General features: G+C 48.1%; 1 protein-coding gene across 3 annotated transcripts in view; it reads right to left on the reverse strand.

Moving 5' to 3' along the window:
- The window catches only part of ASIC2 (acid sensing ion channel subunit 2), a 537,867-nt gene that overhangs the window by 46,688 nt on the left and 468,933 nt on the right, over positions 1–22,246 (reverse strand). For all 3 annotated transcript variants that reach the window (XM_009555383.2, XM_054088236.1, XM_054088237.1), the window contains exon 2: positions 7,533–7,683. In XM_009555383.2, the coding sequence (XP_009553678.1) occupies positions 7,533–7,683 (151 nt within the window). The remainder of the gene's footprint in view (positions 1–7,532; positions 7,684–22,246) is intronic.

The following is a 22,246-nucleotide window of genomic DNA, read 5'->3' on the forward strand; positions in this document are numbered from 1 at the left end:
TTCCCAAACCACAACCCTCGGGAGAGGGGTTTCCTCCAGCCACCAACAGATGGTTTTCCACCACATCATTGGTACCCACCACTTCCTAACAGCACAAAAAACCACTGCTGGGAATTAAAGAATAAATTGCCATCCAGATGGGGAGGGTGCGAATAAAAACCAGGCTTGAGATCTTTCTCAGCATGACCCAAATCAAAAGTCTTGCCCGCAGCCCGTTGTTTTTTACCTAGTTGAATAATAGCAGTCCATAATACTATGTGATAGTCTCCTAAGTGGATTGAAGCCTCGAGCTTTATAGATTTCACACTTCTTAGAGCAATTTTATAGTGTGTTCCTCATCCCCCTTTTTTTTATGTTCGGCGTGTTACTTGATTAATTGGTATGAAATGTTCATCTTTATCCAACAATTCCTGAAACACAAGTGCACAACTCCCCGATTGTATTTCGTATTTACAGCCCTGTAGCTCGAGTGATTTCCAATTTACTGCACTGTGATATTAGGTCAATAGATAACACTTTGGGCCACTCCAGAAAGATTAACCAGAAGTGGATTCCCTTTCCAATCAAATAATTGCGGCTATAAATTAGAGTTTCTTGTATTATAGTTGATTGCATCCCTGTCACTTTTATAGAATTACAGGATGGTTTGGGTTGGAAGGGATGTCAAAGCCCATTCAGTTCCACCCGCTGCCATGGGGGTGAAACACCTCCCACTGGATCCGGTTGCTCCAAGCCCCATCCAACCTGACCTTGAACACCTCCAGGGATGGGGCACCACCACTGCTCTGGGCAACCTGGGCCAGGGCCTCATCACCTTCACAGTGAAGAATTTCTTCTTAATGTCCAATCTAAATCTTCCCCCTTCCAATTTAAAGCCATTCCCCCTTGTCCTATCACTCCATACCCTTGGAAAGAGCCCCTCCCCAGCTTTCCTGGAGCCCCTCTCAGCACTGGAAGCTGCTCTAAGGTCTCCCTGGAGCCTTCTCTTCTCCAGGCTGAACAACCCCATCTCTCTCCTATGTCCTCAGAGCAGAGGTTCTCCAGCCCTCGGATCATGTGCAATAAAACAAACACCCTCCCCATCGCCACCCCTCCCTGGTGCCTAATCTTGCTCGACAAAGATGTATAACTGAATTTGGGAGACTCCACGCCACATCTACAACCAGCTGCAGTTTCCACCTACTACACCTGGACCCCGCTGTTTGCTGTTCTCCCTCAGTTACTGGAAGGAGTTTTCCATGTCATAAATTATTTGTATCTTGCATTTTACCCCCCACGCCACAGGATTGTGAGCTTTTTTTTTTCGCAGTGTAATTCCTGCCTGGACTATTTAAAGCTTTCTTTAAAGCAGAAAGGTCACGCGAAAAGTTCAGCTACAAATTACAAGGATAGAATGAGGGGAAATGGCTTTAAACTGGAATGGAGAAGATTTAGATTGGATATTAGGAAGAAATTCTTCCTGATGAGGGTGGGGAGGCCCTGGCCCAGGTTGCCCAGAGCAGTGGTGGCTGCCCCATCCCTGGAGGGGTTCAAGGCCAGGTTGGATGGGGCTTGGAGCAACCGGATCCAGTGGGAGGTGTCCCTGCCCATGGCAGGGGGTGGAACTGGATGGGCTTTGAGGTCCCTTCCAACCCAACCCATTCTATGATTCTATGCAATTATTTTCCCAGTCTTTGCATGTCTGGTACGCTCACAGTTAAAGTAAAATGATAGAAAATATAACTCTTAGCAATGCAAAATTCGTATGATGGAGATTTCCTGTTCTTTTTCTTTTTCTCATCATTTTTTTTTCCCATGCACCTCCTGATTTTGACAGTCCTGACACAATATTTTTGCACACCCAAAGACGGCAAGGCTGCCTGATGCCATGACATCCAGCTACAGTCAAAATACCCTTTTCTTTGCACTTGAAAAATCAAGACTGAAGCAGTCTGTGTGCGCTCGCGAGTCCAAAATTAGACTGCACATAAATTTAACATGTTCAAATAATGGGCTTGCATATGCAGACAAGAAGAAGGTATCTTTCTCTCTTCCATGCAACTTGCTCGGCAAGATATTTCGGCTTCACAAGATATTAATGGCTATTAAAGGTCTCTTTAGAATGACAATACACTTCATTTTGTTTGCCAAGTCAGTAACAATTAAATCATATTTTGTATTACAACCATATGCCAACGTGACATGGTGGCAGCAGCTCCTGGAGCAGCCCCATCCCAAGCTATGAACCAATATTTTCCTTCTTTGCTTCTGATTTGAATTGCAAAGAACAGCTTAAAAAAGAAAGCAGAGATCCTGAGGCAGGCGGCCAGCAGCAAAACGAGGATTTTTGGAGTCCACGCACTAATTATTTTCATGTGGGGCTGCGAAGGGGAACGTGGTTTTAAGGCATCTCCAAGTCTAGAGTGAAAACCAAAGCAGCTACGGGACTACGTAAAGAATACAATGCCATCGTTTGAACTCAGCAGTGATAAAAATCAGCCCTAAGTCCAACAGAACCACAACTGCTCTGTGCCAGCGAGGGTCTGACTGAGCCAAGGCAGGAGGACACGTTCCATGGAGTGTTCTGACCATGGATGGGACAGAGAGGCAGTGACGTGGGGCTTGGAGGGTTCTTTGGGTGGCTCTTTTCTATGGAGCGGACTCTTGCACGAAGCATGAGCCAAGGCCACCACAAAGGGCCAGAGAAATCTGCCTACAGCTTCCTGAAAGGGGTAGTAGTGAGGTGGATGTTGGTTACTTCTCTCAAGTAACAAGTGATAGGATGAGAGGAAACAGGCTCAAGATGTGCCAGAGGAGGTTCAGATTGGACATCAGGACAAATTTCTTCACCAAAAGGGCTCTCGGGCACTGGCAGAGGCTGCGCAGGGAGGTGGTGGAGTGCCCACCCCTGGAAGTGTTTAAAAGATGGGCAGATGAAGTGCTCAAGGATCTGGTAGAGCAGTGGACAGGTACAGCTGGACTCATCGTCTCAAAGGTCTTTACAACCAAGCGATTCTATAAGTCTATGGTTATTATTCCAAGTGAAGAGCTCTCTGTGGTGATGGAAGCTGGTCCACCTTCAGCAGCTGCGAAGCCCTAATGCGGCTCAATCACCTCGTCTGAGGCGAGAGCTTGGTGGGGACAGCACCAATTACTTCTGGGAAAACTTGGATTAACACAGGACAAACAACTGGGAAAGGAAATGATTTGAGCAGCCACGTTTGAGGGATGATGTAGAAGATGGAACCTGAAGAAAAAAAGGTCAAGTAATTCAAGTACACAAAAATCACTGCCTAAGAAGCAACGAAAAGAGTAGTTGCTGGGTACAGGATGGCTGCTGGGAAAATGGAGCAGCAAAACCAGTCTGTATAAGCGTCCGAAGAGTTACAGGTAAGGAGAGAACAGAACAGCTCAGGTTATAAGACATATGAGCTCACTGGGAAGAAAAAACTCAACTCCTTCTATCCTTGAGGTATCTCTACGGTTGGATCTCCTGTTGCTACACGTGGCTTTGGCACTGCGAAGATCTCAAGCCATGTCCACCTCCATCCCTTTCCATAGCAAGGGCTGAAGTTCACCGCTAAGAGCTGTGTGCCCTTGATAAAGCTTTTCATTGGAGAGCCAGCTTTGTGCAGTCCCAGCGGTATCAGCGGAGAAGATTTAATTCTAAACACATTTACATTATTATGCAAATATTTGGAAATCATCAGCTCCTTCACTTACCTACTAAGAGCTGAGTTAAAGGTTTCCATGGGAACAGCAACTATTAACCACTATAGTTAATATTTTCATTCTGGTAGTGTCCAGAGAGCTCAATGAAGATTGAAGACAGCTTGTACCAAGCGCCGTACGAATGCGGAGGATGAGAAAGTCTCTTGTCAAAAGGCAAAGATTAATGTTTTATGAGCTTCACAGTCAAGTATCACTTCGACCTGGACCTGTACGTACATGGCCAAATTCACTTGCAGTGAGTCCAGGAGCCCTTATTACTCTATTCAAGCAAATCAAGACCCCAATTTATATAGTTTTGCCTTGAATCCTAAAGCCTTTCACCATCAGATAGAGATTCTGGTAACTATTCCAGCCCCATAATATCAAATATCAATCCAGTTCTAGGGACGTGGGAATCACTGCCTGTACCTCTACTCTTTAGCTGAGTACAAACTTGTGTCCTGCGTCCAGGTCTGGCATTCCCAGCATAAGAACGAGATGGAACTGTTGGAATGGGTCCAGAGGAGGCCATGAAGATGATCTGAGGGCTGGAGAACCTCTGCTATGAGGACAGGCTGAGAGAGTTGGGGTTGTTCAGCCTGGAGAAGAGAAGGCTGCAGGGAGACCTTAGAGCAGGTACTGAAAGGGGCTCCAGGAAAGCTGGGGAGGGACTTTTTCCAAGGGCCTGGAGGGATGGGATGAGGGGGAACGGCTTTAAATTGGAAGGGGGAAGATTTAGATTGGATATTAGGAAGAAATTCTTTACAATGAGGGCCAGGTTGCCCAGAGCAGTGGTGGCTGCCCCATCCCTGGAGGGGTTCAAGGCCAGGTTGGATGGGGCTTGGAGCAACCAGATCCAATGGAAGGTGGCCCTGCCCATGGTAGGGGGTTGGAACTGGATGGCGTTTGAGTTCTGTTCCGTTCCAACCCAAACCATTCCGTGATTCTGTGAATTTCTCAGTGGTGAGGTCATGGAGATGCAGGATGTCATCAGGGTCATCTTTAAAACGAAAGAGGTACAATGGTCCTTTGCACATGTCTTCACAAGTCAAGGCTGGACTGAAGAGACTCTAAGAGCCACAAGGTTTTTGATAGAAAACGAATGCCCTTGGGGTTGTTTTTTTTTCCCTCCTTGCGTTTCAAGGCCACCGCCACAGCCAGGTTTCAAGAACCTTTGCCATATGCAGGGCTTGAGGGTTGCCTGAAGAGAGCGAGCAGGGCAGAAGCTGCCATCCCACCTAACCTGTGGATGACGGTGATTCTCACAGACACAGAGGTCTCAGACTGGAAACCTCTTCCGCGCTGCCACAGGCAATCCTGCACAGATTCCCTGCCAGATGGCAAGGACAAGAGCTGGTTGATCCTCCTCCCTCATCTTTTGTCCGCCCAATTTATTTCTCCACTTGCATCTTGCTTTTTTTTCTCTCTCCTGCGTAATAGAAGTCTGGTTTACAGAGACTGATCCACCCTTTTCAGCAATTTTGCGATAGAAAAGCACAGCTCTAACGGCAGCACATTCCTGGATCGACTCCTTCTAAAGATTGTCCAAAAAAGCAGCTTCAAAAAGCAATCCTAAAGCAAGAATGGTGTGCTGCTCCACGGGGAACCTCAGAGGGGCCCAAAACCTAATGAAGTTGAACATACAGAGCTTTGTGGTGGGATTGTCCAAGCCTGTCACCTCTCCAAGCCATCCATGTAGGTGTTTCCAGACCCTTTGGGTTCCCCAAAGGCAGTCTGTAAGCAATAAAGCATCAGAGGGACCCAAACCCTAACGAAGCTGAACATACAGAGCTTGTGGTGGGGTTGTCCATGCCTGTCACCTCTCCAAGCCATCCATGTGGGGGTTTCCAGACTCTTTGGGTTCCCCAAAGACAGTCTGTAAGCAATAAAGCATCAGATGGACCCAAACCCTAATTAAGTTGAACATACAGAGCTTGTGGTGGGGTTGTCCACGCCTGTCACCTCTCCAAGCCATCCATGTGGGGGTTTCCAGCCCCCTCAGGTTCCTCAAAGGCAATCCGTAAGCGATAAAGCATTAGAGGTAGAAGATGCGCTTCATCTTCCCACTCTGTATTGTGAACTTGTTTTGCTTTTAAAAGGACAAGACCTCAAAGAAACGCAACGAGTCAGAAATGATCATCTCAAATGGGCGTCTCCTCCCCCTCACCCGGGCCAGATCAGGCTGACTCCAAGTATGAGAGAAAAAGTGGAAGAAGGCAAAGCTCCTTCTATAAAAGCTTGTGCAGTTTTAAATGATTGACAGGACCGTGGGAATCTGTTTAAATCATAAGAATCAAACACCACGCAAATAAATGTTAAGTTTTGAATGGATGCGACCAACTCTCTTCTTCGCTATTGAGGAGAAGTTTGAAAGGTGTTCGAAGGAGCTCATTTGCACAGCATGATGGAGCGGAAAACCTGAAGTGAGATTTGCTCCTCATCTTTTCCTGCTACCGAAAAATAAACACGACCTCATCCGGAAAGACTCCCACTGCGACGCTTTGAGAAACAAAGAAGCTGTCAATGTTTCCAACATTGTTTTGTTTAAAATGTCAACATGGGTTCATGAAAACTGCAGCCACCACTGCCGAAGAACTGATAGGGCATTCTCTACATGGGTGCTGTGGTGGCATATGTCACTCTCCATGCTGTCCCCTGCCCGGTCCACTCCTCTCACAAAGTCACAGAATCACAGAATCACTCGGTTGGAAAATACCTTTGAGATCATTGAGCCCAACTGTAACTCCTCAGTAGTGAACCATCCCTGAGCACCTCATCTACCCATCTTTTAAATCAAGGATGATGACTCCACCACCTCCCTGCGGAGCCTCTGCCAGTCCAAGAACTCTTTCAGTGAAGAAGTTTTTTCCTGATATTCAACCTAAACCTCCCGTGCTGCAACTTGAGGCCATTTCCTCTCATTCTATCACTTGTTACTTGGGAGAAGAGACCAGCATCTCCTTCAATACAACCTCCTTTCATGTAGTTGTAGACAGTGATAAGGTCTCCTCAGAGTCCCAACTCCTCCCTGCTGGTTTTTTGGTAGGGTTCACTAAGAAAACTGGCACCAGCACTGCCAGCATCTTCCACTGTGGTAGCTCAGTTGGGATGACGAGAGCTGCTGAGCTGCCCTTGTAGGAGACAGCGTTTCCACGTCCACTTGGAGTGCTGTCAGCCCAACCCATGAGACTCGCAAGGCAGCAAACAGCCCCAGCCTTTCTGGTCAGCACTTTCTGCCCAGGACTGGAGGGCTGCAGTGCAGTACGCTGGCTCTTCATGAGAAGCTCCACCTAGTTGGGTTTGTTCGGGGACAGATGCCATCCATCCATCCCAAGTGCTCTGAGTGCAATGAGCCAAACCCTTGGTTCCCGCAGGCAGCACCAATCCAACCAAACACAACAATTAGGGCGATGAATGTCTCCAAATTTCAAGGAGGAGGAAAACACAGACAGCAGCTGGAGGTCCACCTTGAACGTGGACTCCCAAAAATGCCTTTCTAGGTAAAATGGTTGTGCTGGAGCATCCGAGGGAGACACCATATGTCTTGTGACCCACAGGCGCCCACCCTAGAACAGGCGATGACATTCCTGTTTCACACCCAAATTGCCTGTGTCAAGACATTCAAGTCCAGCACCCACTGAGGAGCTGAACCATGGACACGCTGGTCCCAACCGGCAGCTGCAGACACCGAGAAGAAAAGTAAATTGTTTCCATACAGACTGGGCTTCTCTGGCTTTCAAGAGCTCTTTGGTTTAGACATCGATTGAGGAGGATGGGATGGTCTTTCCAAAACAAATATCACCAGTATGTGCATGTTTGCAGGAGGAAAAAGAAGACCTTACCTGTTTCTCCCCATATTGGCAAATATTCATCCTGCTGTATGTCTAGCATGATTTCCAGTCCATTGCCTGTCCCACCCTTAACTGTGGTAAGAAGAGGCCGTCCTTCTTCTCCTGAGTTAAACATGTAGCATTTCCCATATTTTGTAAACACCTACGAGGAGAGAAGAGAGAAATGATATAATATTTCCCACATAATCAACGCTTCTTCCCACCTGAATGTGGGCAGAGGGATGAGGAACGCCAGACGGCACAGCTCAAAGGGGAACCTCTTCAGATAAATCTAATCTGGCTGAATCATTCAGTGTATTGTGTCCTCCTTACGGAAAATAAAAGATGGAAGATCGGAAGGGAAAGCTGTTTCAAAGCAGCAAACAAACATCTTCAGCACCTTGGCAGTGTCATAGCATGTTAAGTCTCTGAGAAACACACACAGATGCTATGTTTGAGCATAAATATATATCTAAAATATCTCACAATCACAAAATCACAAATGGATTTGCGCGAGGCAACTCAGTCCACCATCACTTTGCACGCTCACAGCTGCAGACCTAGAGGAGGGCTCATCCCCAAAGGATGGAAACGCCAGCACTGGAGCCCACGTTTAAGCCATGCGTAGCCAGCTGCTGAATATCAATCCCTGTAGACACAGCTCATGTCCACTGCCTTCCACCTAAAGGGAGTAATGTTAACGATACCCGTGCTCTCCTGACACAAACCCATACAAATATCCCATCAGTATCTCACTCTACCACTAGTTGGCAAATAATAAGTCTTAAAAACACTTGGGCAAAGATTTCCTCCATCCCTTTCGTCCTTTAGCCTTATTTTATCCTGTTTCTTGAAAGAAACTCTGGCCACAGCCCAGGCAGGGGCTTCCAGCCTACCACCAGCTCTGCAAAGTAGGGCTGACAGAGGTTTCCAAGGGGGATGGACGTGGGTTTCCAAGTTGGGGTGGATATAAGTTTCCAAGTTGGGGTGGACACGGGTTTCCAAGTTGAGGTGGACATGGGTTTCCAAGTTGAGATGGACATGGGTTTCCAAGTCGGGGGTATACCCAAGTGAGGTGGCTTTTAGTGTGGCCGCAGAGACGTGACAACTTTGATCACAGTGGCTTTGGCGGTCTTGGGCATTGACCAGTCCTGTGCTCAGCCTTCCCCCAAACTGGGAGAACCTATGTAGAACCAAAGATTAAAACACAAGTCCCTACAACGCCTTGCACCCACAGAGCAGGGGACGTGCAGATGTGCAGGACTTCTTCCTATAGTACAAAGGGATAAAACGGCTCACAGTTGCTTAGAAATGCCCGAACGATCACTCGTGGTGACTTCTGACAAGCACCAGCATGAAATGTGGAGCGTGAGTTGTCTTTGAGTCGCTCTGCTGCTTCACAGCTCTAGAAAGACCGGGTTTTGCAATCAATAAGCAACTGGCAAACACTGGTAATGAATATTCAGAGTGAAGGGAGCCCAACACCAAGCAGAACGCTGGCAGCAGTCCTGCCAGAAATCACAAGTCACTAACACAGTCGCTGAGATCATACGACCCCAAGATTATTCACAAAACCAAACAGAAGCTGGAGGCATCAGCAATTTATTCCTCTCAAATATTGATGTACGCTTTATAATCGCAGCATTGGGGAAGCAGGTGAAAAACAGAGAAATCATAGAATGGTTTGGGTTAGAAGGGGCCTCAAAGCCCATCCAGTTCCACCCCCTGCCATGGGCAGGGACACCTCCCACTGGATCCGGTTGCTCCAAGCCCCATCCAACCTGGCCTTGAACCCCTCCAGGGATGGGGCAGCCACCACTGCTCTGGGCAACCTGAGTGAGGTGCTCCCCATCCTCATGACAAGGATTTTCTTCCTAATGTCTAATCTAAATCTTCTCCCTTCCAATTTAAAGCCATATTCCCTCATCCTATCACTCCAGGCCCTTGGAAAAAGCCCTTCCTCAGCTTTCCTGGAGCCCCTTTCAGTGCTGGAAGCTGCTCTAAGCTCCTCCTGGAGCCTTCTCTTCTCCAGGCTGAACAACCCCAACTCTCTCAGCCTGTCCTCATAGCAGAGGTTCTCCAGCCCTCAGATCATCTTTATGGCCTCCTCTGGACCCATTCCAACAGTTCCATCTCCTTCTTATGTTGAGGATTCCAGAACTGCACACAGGAGTGCAGGTGGGGTCTCATGAGAGCAGAGTAGATGGGGAGAATCCCCTCCCTCACCCTTCTGGCCACATTTCTTTGGTTACAGCCCAGAATACTATTCAAGTTTCCAACCTCAGTTGGAAGATGTAGAGAATATGAAGCGTTTGCAAGGAAAAAAAAATATATGCCCTTTAAAAAAGATTTTATATCCAAGTGAAAATCCCTTTTTAATACTGGTCTGACCTATTAAACCATTCAAGCTGGAAAGATAAGCTAAACAACTGTAAGCCTGTGTTAGCAGCCGCTGCCTCCTAGATGGGTTTTCCCAGATAGGTTTTGAAGGCAGAAGTCAAACATTTCTAATTAGGAGAGGTTGAAAATACAGCAAGAAGAGAACCTGCATGAGGGAACATCCCAGGAAAACAAGCAAGCTCGGATTGAGAGCAAAACCATAAACGCTGAATAAGGATTTCAATGCTGATGTACCCGGCGTAGTCTTTAGCCAAATAAATCCAGGCAATTTTATGGGGTTTTATTTGTTTTTATACGGCCCTTTGCAGCTGTAAAAATGTAAGTGTAAAACCTCCAGTTAGGGCATGTTCATTCAATAAATGAGATGTAAAGCGACAGGGGCCCACGGCTCGCTCAGCTGCACGTCTGGGACTCCGGTGCCAGAAAAAGAAATCAAATCCCGCCCTTGGGTCCTGCACTTGGACCACAAGAACCCCATGCAGAGCTCCAGGCTTAGGGACGAGTGGCTGGAAAGCCGCCCAGCAGAAAAAGACCTGAGGGTGTTGGTTGACAGCGGCTGAACATGAACCTGATCCAACTAAACCCCACGGAGATGCCTCCACTTAGGGTTTGAGATGGCTCCATTCCCCTCACCTCCAGCAGCTCCCACCGGGAGAGCACCAGCAGGGATGTGAGGACCCAGACCTGAAAGCAGAGAGAATTGAAAATCAAAGAGAATAAGCTCAGAGTGAAGAAATGAGAACCTTTCTCTGCAGGAAAAGGTCACTTGCAAGGACCCTATGGGAAAAGCCGCCGTGAGCCGTGAGCAGTGGTGATGCTCAAGCAGCCGCAGGGGATGCCTCCAGGCAATCTTCTGCTAGGTTAGCTCTGCTCCCAGGCAGAAAGGAGACACAAATACAGCAAACAAACAAACGACAGAGACAATAAAAATAGGAAAGGAAGAGGGAAAGAGAGTCACCCCGTTCACCACAGCTAGAGACCTCCCTAAAAACCCCTGCAGAAGCCTCCTAGAAGACCTCTTTCTATCTTCTGCACTGTGGTCCCAGCAGTTACCACCCTACTGTACCCAATGTGCCACACGTAACAGCAGCTCCACCTCTAGGTACCATCTCCCTGCATCCCAGGAAACACATTCCCATCCATCCTGCTCAACACTGACGCTACAAGGAGCAAGCACCTCTCTGAGACGGACGTAGCGTTTAAGCTCAGCACAAAGCCACCCACTGCCATTCCACAGTGCTGAAGGCTATGAGACCAACAGCCTTGCTTAGGAAGAAACTAAGGCGAGCCAGCGGGCACTAAAGAAAGCCCCACAGGGTTCATTTTTCCTCCACAGCACAGCTCCCATGGGATGCCCGTGCTCCACTGCCAGCTATCTTCTCCCTCAAACCCTGGGCAGGCTCCTTCCACCTCCTCTACTGGGAGAAACTCCAGTGCCTATGGACAATCCCCTACCAAAACATATATAAATACCATATATAAATAGAGAGAGAGAAGGCATTTCCATTGATAAAACCTCCCTGCACGCAGCCGAGCCGTCCAGAGCACAGTGCTCAACGCCCAGCTGTGGCGGCTGACTACGGGATGGGACAACTGCGAGTATGTCTCTCCAGACCTTCAACCACAAGGTTTTTCCATCTTTCCTTAAGAAGCCATAAAAGACTATTTATAGAATCAGTAGGTTGGAAAAGACCTCTTAGATCATGGAGTCCAACCATTCCTATCCTCACAAAGCCTTACGAGGAGCGGCTGAGGGAGCTGGGGTTGTTTAGTCTGGAGAAAAGGAGACTGAGGGGAGACCTCATTGCTCTCTACAACTGCCTGAAAGGAGGTTGTAGTGAGGTGGGGGTTGGTCTCTTCTCCCTGGTAGCCACTGACAGGATAAGGGGAAATGGCCTCAAGATGCGCCAGCGGAGATTTATGTTGGATATTAGGAGGAATTTCTTTACTGAAAGGGTTGTCAAGCATTGGAAGAGGCTGCCCAGGGAGGTGGTTGACTCACCATCCCTGGAGGGGTTTGAAAGATGAGTAGATGTTGTACTTGAGGACACGGTCCAGTGGCAGTCTTAGCAGGGCTGGATTGATGTTTGGACTCGATCTTAAAGGTCTTTTCCAACTAAACCCACTCTGTGATTCTATGATTCAAAACTCCATATGCATTCATTTCAACTCCCGTAAAACGGGCTTGTGCTGTTCCTCACCTTCGCATTGTTGCTATAAATGAATATTTAGGAAGATATAAGTCTTTTGGGGGAAAAGGGTTCGGTTTCAGACTCTTTTGGGCTTCCTGATAACAGGGAAGGATTCAGAGCATTATTAGATCATCAGGATAAAAGGACAGAGCTGTTCAGAAAGGGCGCGATCGCTGTATCCTAACTGCAGCACTACACTTGAGACAGAGAACATGATGCAAAACCAAGTGATTTAATCCTGGTTTATTCATCTTAGGGGAAAAGAGCACTCCTTGCTGTTTTCACTTGCAATAAAAAGAAGGTCCAGCACAAGCCAGGAACAAAAATACAAACATATACCTTGAGAATAGTCTATAAAAATACCATTTTTCTCCCCTTTGATGGATCACTTGTTACTTTTGAAGCTCCTCTGGCAATCCCCGTTGAAGTACAAAGGTAAGCACGTTCTATTATTCTGTTCTTTAGCACATAAAGGCAAAACCCTGTATCCTGTGAAATCACTAAAAAACAGAGCACAGGTGAGAAGACCAAAGAGAAGACACCACCACCCAAAGCTCTGAGACACCAATCTATACCCTGCTGGATGTCAAACCAACAGGGCAAAAAAAGACTGATCTCCCAAATGCAAGCAAGCCTGACCGGAGTAACAGAGAAAAAGGCATTTCACAGTTTATAACCGACATCCGCAGGGCAAGCATATCTGCTGATAAATTATCCTTTCAAATACAGAGCAAAATGATGGTAAAGGCAAGTAATTTGAAGCCTGTAAATTACTTTTGTAAATCCAGACAAAGACGCAGGCCAGAGCTCACTGACGAGGCAAGGCATTAGGTGTCAGATTAAGGTATTAACCAGTGGAAAAGAGCAAATTGGTATCCTGCTCAACGATTTTCTTCACAATTGTGGTGCACAAATGTTCAGAGACACGTATCCTATATCAAACCACGTCCACCAGCATCAGGAACAGAGCAAAAACTAAAGCAGAAGGACCTTCCAGACAGGTTCAGAAGGGGAACGTGAAACTGAAAGGGCCTGGGGAGAACGGAGATGAGTTTGGGCAGGAACACATATGAGGTGATGGGAAAAAAGATTCTCATAGGAGAAAGGAAGACCTTAGCTCTGAGTTTTTGGCACAGCAATACATTCCCATAGCTATCAGCTCTTCCATGGCACCTGCTGAGGCGACGGTGGCATTGAGCCATGTCATTATTTCACTGGAGGTGTGAGGAGCAGCACGGTCCGGTTGGCTCCATGCAAGCACATCACAACAGTCCATTTGTTCACACTGTGGCAGGAGGTAGTGGTACATTATTTAAAACGAAATGATGGCTGCGAAGAGCAGATCGCAATGGATGCCTACAATAAACAGGTTTCTGAAGCGTCAAATCCCAAGACGATCTCTTTCCAAAGGAGAACAAGACTGCAATGACAGCTTGGTAAGGAAGGAATTCACACCTAACAGGCAGAAAGGACTTCATCTCCCTTCCAAACTGAAGTGCAGAAGGGAAGAAGGAATCAAGTCCTTATCCCACGCAGAGGAGGATGCAAGCCTAAGCAGGGCATCGTCTTCAGTGGAGAGGATTACGTACCTCAGTCCTACAAAACCACTAGGAGAATACAAGAACCTCACAGAGTCATGGATTCAAAAGGTGACTCTGTGTTCAGTTTTGGGCCTCTCACTACAAGAAGGACATTGAGGGGCTGGAGCGTGTCCAGAGAAGGGGAACAGAGCTGGGGAAGGGGCTGGAGAACAAGGGTTATGAGAGGTGGCTGAGGGACCTGCGGTTATTTAGCCTGGACTAAAGGAGGCTGAGGGGAGACCTCATCACTGTCTACAACTGCCTGAAAGTTGGTCGTAGTGAGGTGACCGTTTGTCTCTTCTCCCACGTGACAGGTGATAGGATGAGAGGGAACGGCCTCAAGTTGCATCAGGGAAGGTTTAGATTGGAAATCAGGAAAAACTTCTTCCCTGAAAGGGTTCTCAGGCACTGGCGGAGGCTGCCCAGGGTGGCAGTGGAGTCCCCATCCCTGGAGGGATTTAAAAAACGGGCAGATGAGGTGCTCAGGGATGGTTTAGTAGTGCACAGGTACGGGTGGACTCGATGATCTCAAAGGTCTTTTCCAACCAAATGATTCTATGATTCAATGACTTGGTCAGTCAGCCTCAAGAGGCTGCAAGTCAAGGCACGGCTCTTTCAAACATTAACATAAACCAGGAGGGAAATTACAGATGACAGACTTTGATATCTTCTCCTCCTGAAAGGGTAGCCATGGATTTCTCTTTAAATTCATGTTTGCCTCGTGATATCGGAACCCTGGCATAGAAGCATGTCAGACAAGCAAAATATCATCCATCCTTCATGGTGTCAGGTTTAATCTTGCAACGGAGATGCGTAATGGGTATGGAGCTCTGGAAAGCAGAGCCATAAAAGTTGTCAGAGATGTGTTTACAAGGACAGGGTTTTCCTTTCAGCCTCCACGACTGAGATATCCCAGTGGGGCTTGTCAAGCAACCCTGCAAGGCAAGGCAGGGAGATGCTTCGCTGCAATCAGTTCGATATCTGCCCACACCCCTCTGGGCACCGCTGTCACACGATTGTATGGGAGCAGCAGGGATGTCAGCTCCGGTTTTACACAACTCTGCTGGTTTTAAATAAGAAGTTATTGAAGTCCCAGGTACAGCCCGAGGCTAAGATACACTTTGTGTTGGGTTAATGTTATTTCTTTCATAACCTAGGAGCAGCCAGCATCCCAAATATAATAGTCTACCGTGGTGGACAAGCTGCTAGGTTTCAGATAATACATCTTAATTCATCAATTTCCACCTTCTAAACGAGTTTTTGCCACTAAGCAGGACCAACTCTACCTTTAATTTGTTTATTTTATAGAATGGCATTAAACGTTACCCTGTGATAATTTATAGCCCTCTCTTCTGCGTGGCCAGCAGGGCAAGACAGGGGATTCTCCACCTCTATTCCGCTCTTGTGAGACCCCACCAGAAGTCCTATGTCCAGTTCTGGGATCTCAGAACAAGGAGATGGAATTGCTGGAATGGATCCAGAGGAGACCATGGAGATGATGCGAGGGCTGGAGCACCTCTGCTCTGAGGACAGGCTGAGAGAGTTGGGCTTGTTCAGCCTGGAGAAGAGAAGGCTCCAGGGAGACCTTAGAGCAGCTTCCAGTACTGAGAGGGGGTCCAGGAAAGCTGGGGAGGGACTTTTTACAAGGGCATGGAGTGATAGGATGAGAAGAAATAGCTTTAAATTGGAAAGGGGAAGATTAAGACTGGACACCAGGAAGAAATTCTTCACAGTAGTGTGGCACCGGCCAAGATTGCCCAGTGAAGTTGTGGCTGCCCCATCCCTGGAGGGGTTCAAGGCCAGGTTGGATGGGGCTCGGAGCTACCAGATCCATTGTGACGTGTCCCTGCCCATGGCAGGGGGTTGGAACTGGATGGGCTTTAACGCCCCTTCCAACCCAAACCATTCTATGATTCTACCCTTCGGGAACAGCCAAACTCGAGCAGCACTAATGCAGAGCCACGCCATGGTAGCGCATTTAATTCATGAAGAGATATTGCCATTTTCTTCTTATTTGTGCCATCAGACACTCCCCGTAATGGCCCGTCGGTACAAGCCTTTGTCGAACGGTGAGTACTCACGGAGAGTCCTTACATCTGGCACAAATCACCTCCGTCGCGATCACTGCAATTTAGCACTGATTGAGTGGGTATTTAAGAAGAAATATAGCACTAATATTCTGGCAGCAAATGAATAAACTATAATGGGGAAGCTCCAAATATTTGAGAATTATGTTGGTCCATAAACTAAGAAAACTGTTACCCTCTCTCTGATCCCCATCAAGCTTTAATTTCTTCTGCACATAACAAACTGATGCAGGATGACGTGACAGGACCTCTGTCCCACCAGACTGTAATTTAGGAAACGCTGTCTGCCTGCTCCCACAAAGGTTCATCTCCTACGAGAACACAAAGGCACCCATGAACCCATTAATTTCCCAAGATTCGATTTGCAGAACAACATCCACTGGTCCCTCAGCAACCCGATACAGAACATCATCCTCCACTTCCTCCTGGTTTTTAAGGGTTTTTTTGGGTGGTATTGTTTTTGGTGTTTGGTTTAACTTCTAAGGATAGGATTTTCAGGAGGTCGAGGGAGGGGATTCTCCCCCTCTACTCTGCTCTCATGAGACCCCACCTAGTGCATTGTGTCCAGTTCTGGAATCTGCATCATAAGAAGGATGTGGAACTGTTGGAACAGGTCCAGAGAAGGCCACGAAGATGATCCGAGGACTGGAGCACCTCTGCTCTGAAGACGGGCTGAGAGTTGGATTTGTTCAGCCTGGAGAAGAGAAGGCTCCAGGGAGACCTCAGAGCAGCTTCCGGTGCTGGAAGGGGCTCCAGGAAAGCTGGGGAGGGGCTCTTTCCAAGGGCCTGGAGGGGCAGGAATGGCTATAATTGGAAAGGGGTAGATTTAGGTTAGACATTAGGGAGAAATTCTTCACGATGAGGGTGGGGAGGCCCTGGCCCAGGTTGCCCAGAGCAGTGGTGGCTGCCCCATCCCTGGAGGGGTTCAAGGTGAGGCTGGATGGAGAGCAACTGGATCCAGTGGGAGGTGTCCCTGCTCATGGCAGGGGTTGGAACTGGATAGGCTTTGATATCCCTTCCAAACAGAATTCATGATGCTATGAAAATGAATGCCCCATCACAACCCTGAGGCCTTTCCACCTGTTTTTGTACGCAGGTGAAATGAGGTCAACGGCCCAAGACACGTCAGGCTACGACCATAATATCACCAGACTCGCGTTGAAAGAGGTCAGACAAGACAAAAACCTGCACAATGCCCTCAGGAAGCAGCAGATGGTGGAAGATGAAGAGAAAGGCGGGTGACAGTGTATTGCATTCCTCCTTCGTGACCACCAAGGCTGTCCCTCCACCAGCAGCAACCTGCGGGTGAGCCCTGGAGCCTTTTAACAGGTGCCAGCAGACGGCTTGAAGGCTAAGATTCATTTGGATAATAATTACAATCTGTCTTCCTAACCTCTCCCCACTGATTCATTTAATGAATTGTTCTTCATTACCCTTCTGGCACTCCCTACCGAGTGGCAGCACAGCTCTGTCTCCGGCCCAGCAGCAGCTCTGGGGCTGACAACAGCAATATTTCTGTTTGGTCCTACCAAAAATACCTCGAGAATGTAAAACAGGAGCCCACGGATCCCCCTCAGCACTCATCCAAGTGAAGATACTCATGCAGGTGCTACGGAGCCTGAGCAAAGAGGGTGGTGGATAAAACAATTGCACTTGAAATATCACTGCCAAATCCAAACCTCTCCAGCTAAGGAAAGGAGGACATGCTGAGAGTTGGGGTTGTACAGCCTGGAGAGGAGAATGAAAAGGCTCTGGAGAGATCTTACAGCAGCTTCCAGTACTGAAAAGGGCTCCAGAAAAGCTCGGGAGGGACTTTTTATAAGGGCATGGAGTGATAGGACAAGGGGGAATGGCTTTAAATTGGAAGAGGGAAGATTTAGATTAGACATTAGGAAGAAATTCTTCACAGTGGTGAAACACCAGCACAGGTTGCCCAGAGAAGTGGTGACCACACCATCCCTGGAGGGGTTCAGGGCCAGATTGGATGGGGCTTGGAGCAACCGGATCCAGTGGGAGGTGTCCCTGCCCATCAGAGTGGAACTGGATGGGCTTTAAGCTCCCTTCCAACCCAAACTATTCCATGATTTCTATAATTCTAAATGAATCCTTCAGAAAATGGTGACTGACCATCTTCAGACCTCCCACACACCTTAAAACCACCAAGCAACACCTCAAAGTCAAAGAAGGGATGGGGAAATGCTTGTGAGGTGGGTCATCCTAGTCATCCAAGGTGATACCGACTGGAGACTCCTCAGCCTCCACAAGCCTCCTGAGATACTGAGAACCTGCAGGACAGTTCTTTCTCAGCCAACGGCAGAAATGGTTGCTCCTTGTTATAAAATTTTTCTTCTGTCTGCAGGTTTTTAGGCCATTCCCTGCCTACAAATATCAGCCTTTCCGCAAAGCTGGTGCAGGAGAGAGGCGTCAACCTCATGGAAAGGACAAACAACTCCAAGGACTCCCAACGGGACAACTTCAACTCATGTCTTGTGCAGAGGAAAAGCAGCCACGGCTCCTTCATCCTTAAGCAAAGGAGATAAGTACTAAACGTCGTACTGAAAACAACATTTCTCTGTAGCCACTGAAGTTTAACACCCCGGGAGGCTTTTACTCCTTACAGCTCTGAGTGTTACAACTTCTGCCTGAAGTGAAATATCTGGGGCAGAAAAAAAGAGTAAACCATCCTCACCCAGCAGAAAGCTTGAGGTGGAGCTCAGGACCAGCTTGGCCACCGTGGCCACTTGGGGGATGTTTTTATGCCCCTTGCGCACCAACGAATTTGCACTGTAGGTTTCTGCTACATCTACTCAAGCTGTGATTCAGAGAACCCCCACTTAAGTGCTTAAATTTTCTCTACAGTTGAATGAAAAAGGGAGTGCAGGGATAGGACGAGGGGTTTGAAGCTGAAAGAGGGGAGATTGAGATGAGATCTTTAGAAGAAATGCTTTCCTGTGCGGGTGGGGAGGCCCTGGCCCAGGTTGCCCAAAGTCCTGGCTGGCCCATCCCTGGAGGGGTTCCAGGCCAGGTTGGATGGGGCTTGGAGCAACCGGATCCAGTGGGAGGTGTCCCTGCCCCGGGCAGGGGGTGGAACTGGATGGGCTTTAAGGTCCTTTCCAGCCCAAACCATTCTGTGGTTCTATCAAACTGCGCTTCCAGGCACTTGACTTGGAGATGCTCAGAAGTTAAAACAAAGAAGCACTCTTTTTGACTTCTTTTTTTCTGATGGCAGCACCATTTGGATTGGCTGCATGCATGGTGTCTTTATTCTTTCACCTGCTGACTGCACATACACCTCCCAGCAAGGTCCCACTGCTCTCCAGTGCAAAAAATCCCAGTAAGCAAAGCTGTTTTGCATTGCTCATGCATGCAAAGCAATCCCCCATCACTCACGCATGTACAATTAAGCTCCATCACTCATGCATGTGCCATCATAGAATAGTTTGGGTTGGAAGGAACCTTAAAGATCATCTCTTTCCACCTCCACTGCCATGGGCAGGGACACCTCCCACTGGCTCAGGCTGCCCAAGGCCCATACAACCTGGCCTTGAACCCCTCCAGGGATGGAGCAGCCACCACTTCCCTGGGCAACCTGTTCCAGGGACTCACCACTCTCATAGTGAAGGAATTCCTCCTATGTCCAGTCTAAATCTGCCCCTCTCCAGTTTATAGCCACTGCCCCTCATCCTATCACTATGAGCCTTTGTGAACAGTCCCTCCTCAGCTTTCTTGTAGCCCCTTCAGTCACTGGAAGGTGCTATAAGGTCTCCTCGTAGCCTTCTCTTCTCATCTCAAGGACTCTCATCTCAAGAACACCCTTTGAGTGCACAGAGCAGGCAAAACAGGCAGCTGTCATGTTTCTCACCTCCTGTGGGGAAAACAGAGCCCGTGGGTAGGTAAAACAGGGATATCGGCAGTGTCTGACTCCACAGGAGCATGTGAGGACACCTGCACTCACGTCTGTGAGATGCTTGGAAATTACGGTAATACGAGAAGCGCAGACATCGTAACCATATTTATAACCATCCCGCACCAAACGTGGAAGTGGGAGTTGTGCTACAGATGGGAATGAGCTGAATCAGGCCTGCAATTAGGTAAAACACTTTCCCTTTCGACACACCATCTACGCAGCTGCTACTCGTAGAGCGAGATGATCTCCAAGCACCGGCTTACAGGAAGTGGCTGCAATGGGGCAACTGGTGGACAAGAGCCGTCTTGGTGCTTGCTCCTAGGACCAAGCACATCTGATCCTGTTATGCTTTGCTTCTCTACTCAGCACCCCAGGGACATGTTATGGTAACGCAGCTTTTCATCATCGGTGATATGACAAATCATAGAGTCATAGAATTGTTTGGTTGGAAAAGACCTTTGAGGTCATTAGGTCCAACTGTACCTGGCCACTACCAAACCATATCCCTGAGCACCTCATCTTTTAAAGTCATCTTTTAAACCTCTCTACTGAACTTCTAAAGTCATCTTTTGAAACTCTCTACTCAATTCTTAAAGCCCTCCAGGGATGGGGACTCCACCACCTCCCTGGGCAGCCTCTGCCAGAGCCTGAGAACTCCCTTTCCATGAAGAAATTATTCCTGATGTCTAATCTGAGCCTCCCTTGGTGCAACTTGAGGCCATTTCCTCTTGTGCTATCACTGTTACTTAGGAGAAGAGCCCAGCACCAACCTTTTAGTTAGCTGTAGAGCAATGAGGTCTCCCCTCAGCATCCTTTTCTCCAGGCTAAACAACCCCAGGTCTCTCAGTCTCCTCTCATAACCTCTGTTCTCCAGCCCCTTCCCCAGCTCCGTTCCACTTCTCTGGACACGCTTCAGTCTCTCACTGTCCTTCTTGTACTGAGGGGCCAAAAAATGAAGCAGATTTACCAAGGGTGCGATGTAGGCAGGTCTATCCGCTGCCTAATTCAGTTCCAGTAGTTTCAGCCACAAACACCCAGGGATGCATCTGCAGTTTTATATCATCGCCGTTGCCGAGGACACGCCAAACTTAACTTTCTGATTCCAGGGTAAATTGGCACTGGCGGGCAGGGAAAAAAACTACTCATGGTTGTAAACAGGGCAGACTGGATCTCAAAATCATTGAGCGGCAGTAAAGGAAGGATGATTTGTTGGTATTTTTATGGTCACCTTTTAGAGCGGCGCTGGAGGAGATCAGGGGATGTGGAATTGCAGCGCAGTGGGGGATGTATCCCACCACTGTGGTCTCCACCAAAGGTCATGAACAGTGAGATCTGCAGCCATGCATCAACAGGGCAAAGATGATGCTCTTGGCAAATCCACTTGACTCCCATTGGGTTAATATAAATCATTTCTGATAACTTTCTACGTGGGACTGAATCAGCATTGGACTAAGGAGTTCATGTACTGATAGGATCAGGCAAGCAGCAACGGCCACGCTCTGCTGCTCACAACAAACCCACGTGGCACGTTCAGTGCGTGACGGCGTTTTTAAGCCAACCTACAAAGATTGTAAGGAAAGGGCTGGAATATTTTCCAGGGGAAAGTAAAAGGTAAAAGGAAAAATCAGGATTTTTTTCCCAAATGTCTAATCTAAATTTTCCCCCATCCAATTTAAAGCCACTCCACCTCATCCCATCACTCCAGGCCCTTGGAAAAAGTCCCTCCCCAGCTTTCCTGGAGGCCGTTTTAGTACCTGCTCTAAGGTCTCCCCAAAGCCTTCTCTTCTCCAGGCTGAACAATCCCATCTCTCTCAGCCTGTCCTCATAGCAGAGGTTCTCCAGCCCTCAGATCATCTCTGTGTCCTCCTCTGGAACCGTTCCAACAGTTCCATCTCCTTCTTCTAGTGAGGATTCCAGAACTGGACACAGAGCTCCAGGCGAGGTCTCATGAGAGCACAGTAGAGGGGCAGAATCCCCTCCCTCCCTGTTGGCCACGTTTCTTTGGATGCAGCCTATGACACGGTTGGTTTCTGAGCTGCGAGCGCACGTTGCCGGCTCATGATGAGCTTCTCATCCACCAGCACCCCAAGTCCTCCTCTGCAGGGAAGCTCTCAATCACATCGCATCTCAGCCTGCATTGAACCTGTGGATTGCCCCAAACCAGGTGTAGGACCTTGAACTTGGCCTTGTGGAACCTGATGAGATTCACATAGTCTCACTTCTCCAGCTTGTCCAGGTCTCTCTAGACACCATCCTGTCCTTCTGGTGTGACGTGCACCACCTGCTACTTGGTGGAGATGAGACACAGACCCAACAGCCTGAACTGGAGAAGGAAACTAAGCTGTGGGAGTTAAGAAGATGAGCAACTAAACTTCTGCTTGATACCGTCCACCCCTTGGCTCTCTGCAGCACCCCTGAGCCGGAGATCTGGTACCTGGAGCTGAGCACACACGCAAACAAAGCCAACACAGCCCATTTCAGTACCTTTAGTTCCTTGAAGTTCATAAGAACCTCAGAAGATATTCATAACCCAGGCAAGGAAATGAGCTTGTTCAGTGCA

Source organism: Cuculus canorus, chromosome 25 (assembly GCF_017976375.1).
Source record: "Cuculus canorus isolate bCucCan1 chromosome 25, bCucCan1.pri, whole genome shotgun sequence".
NCBI classification, from domain to species: Eukaryota; Metazoa; Chordata; class Aves; order Cuculiformes; family Cuculidae; genus Cuculus; species Cuculus canorus.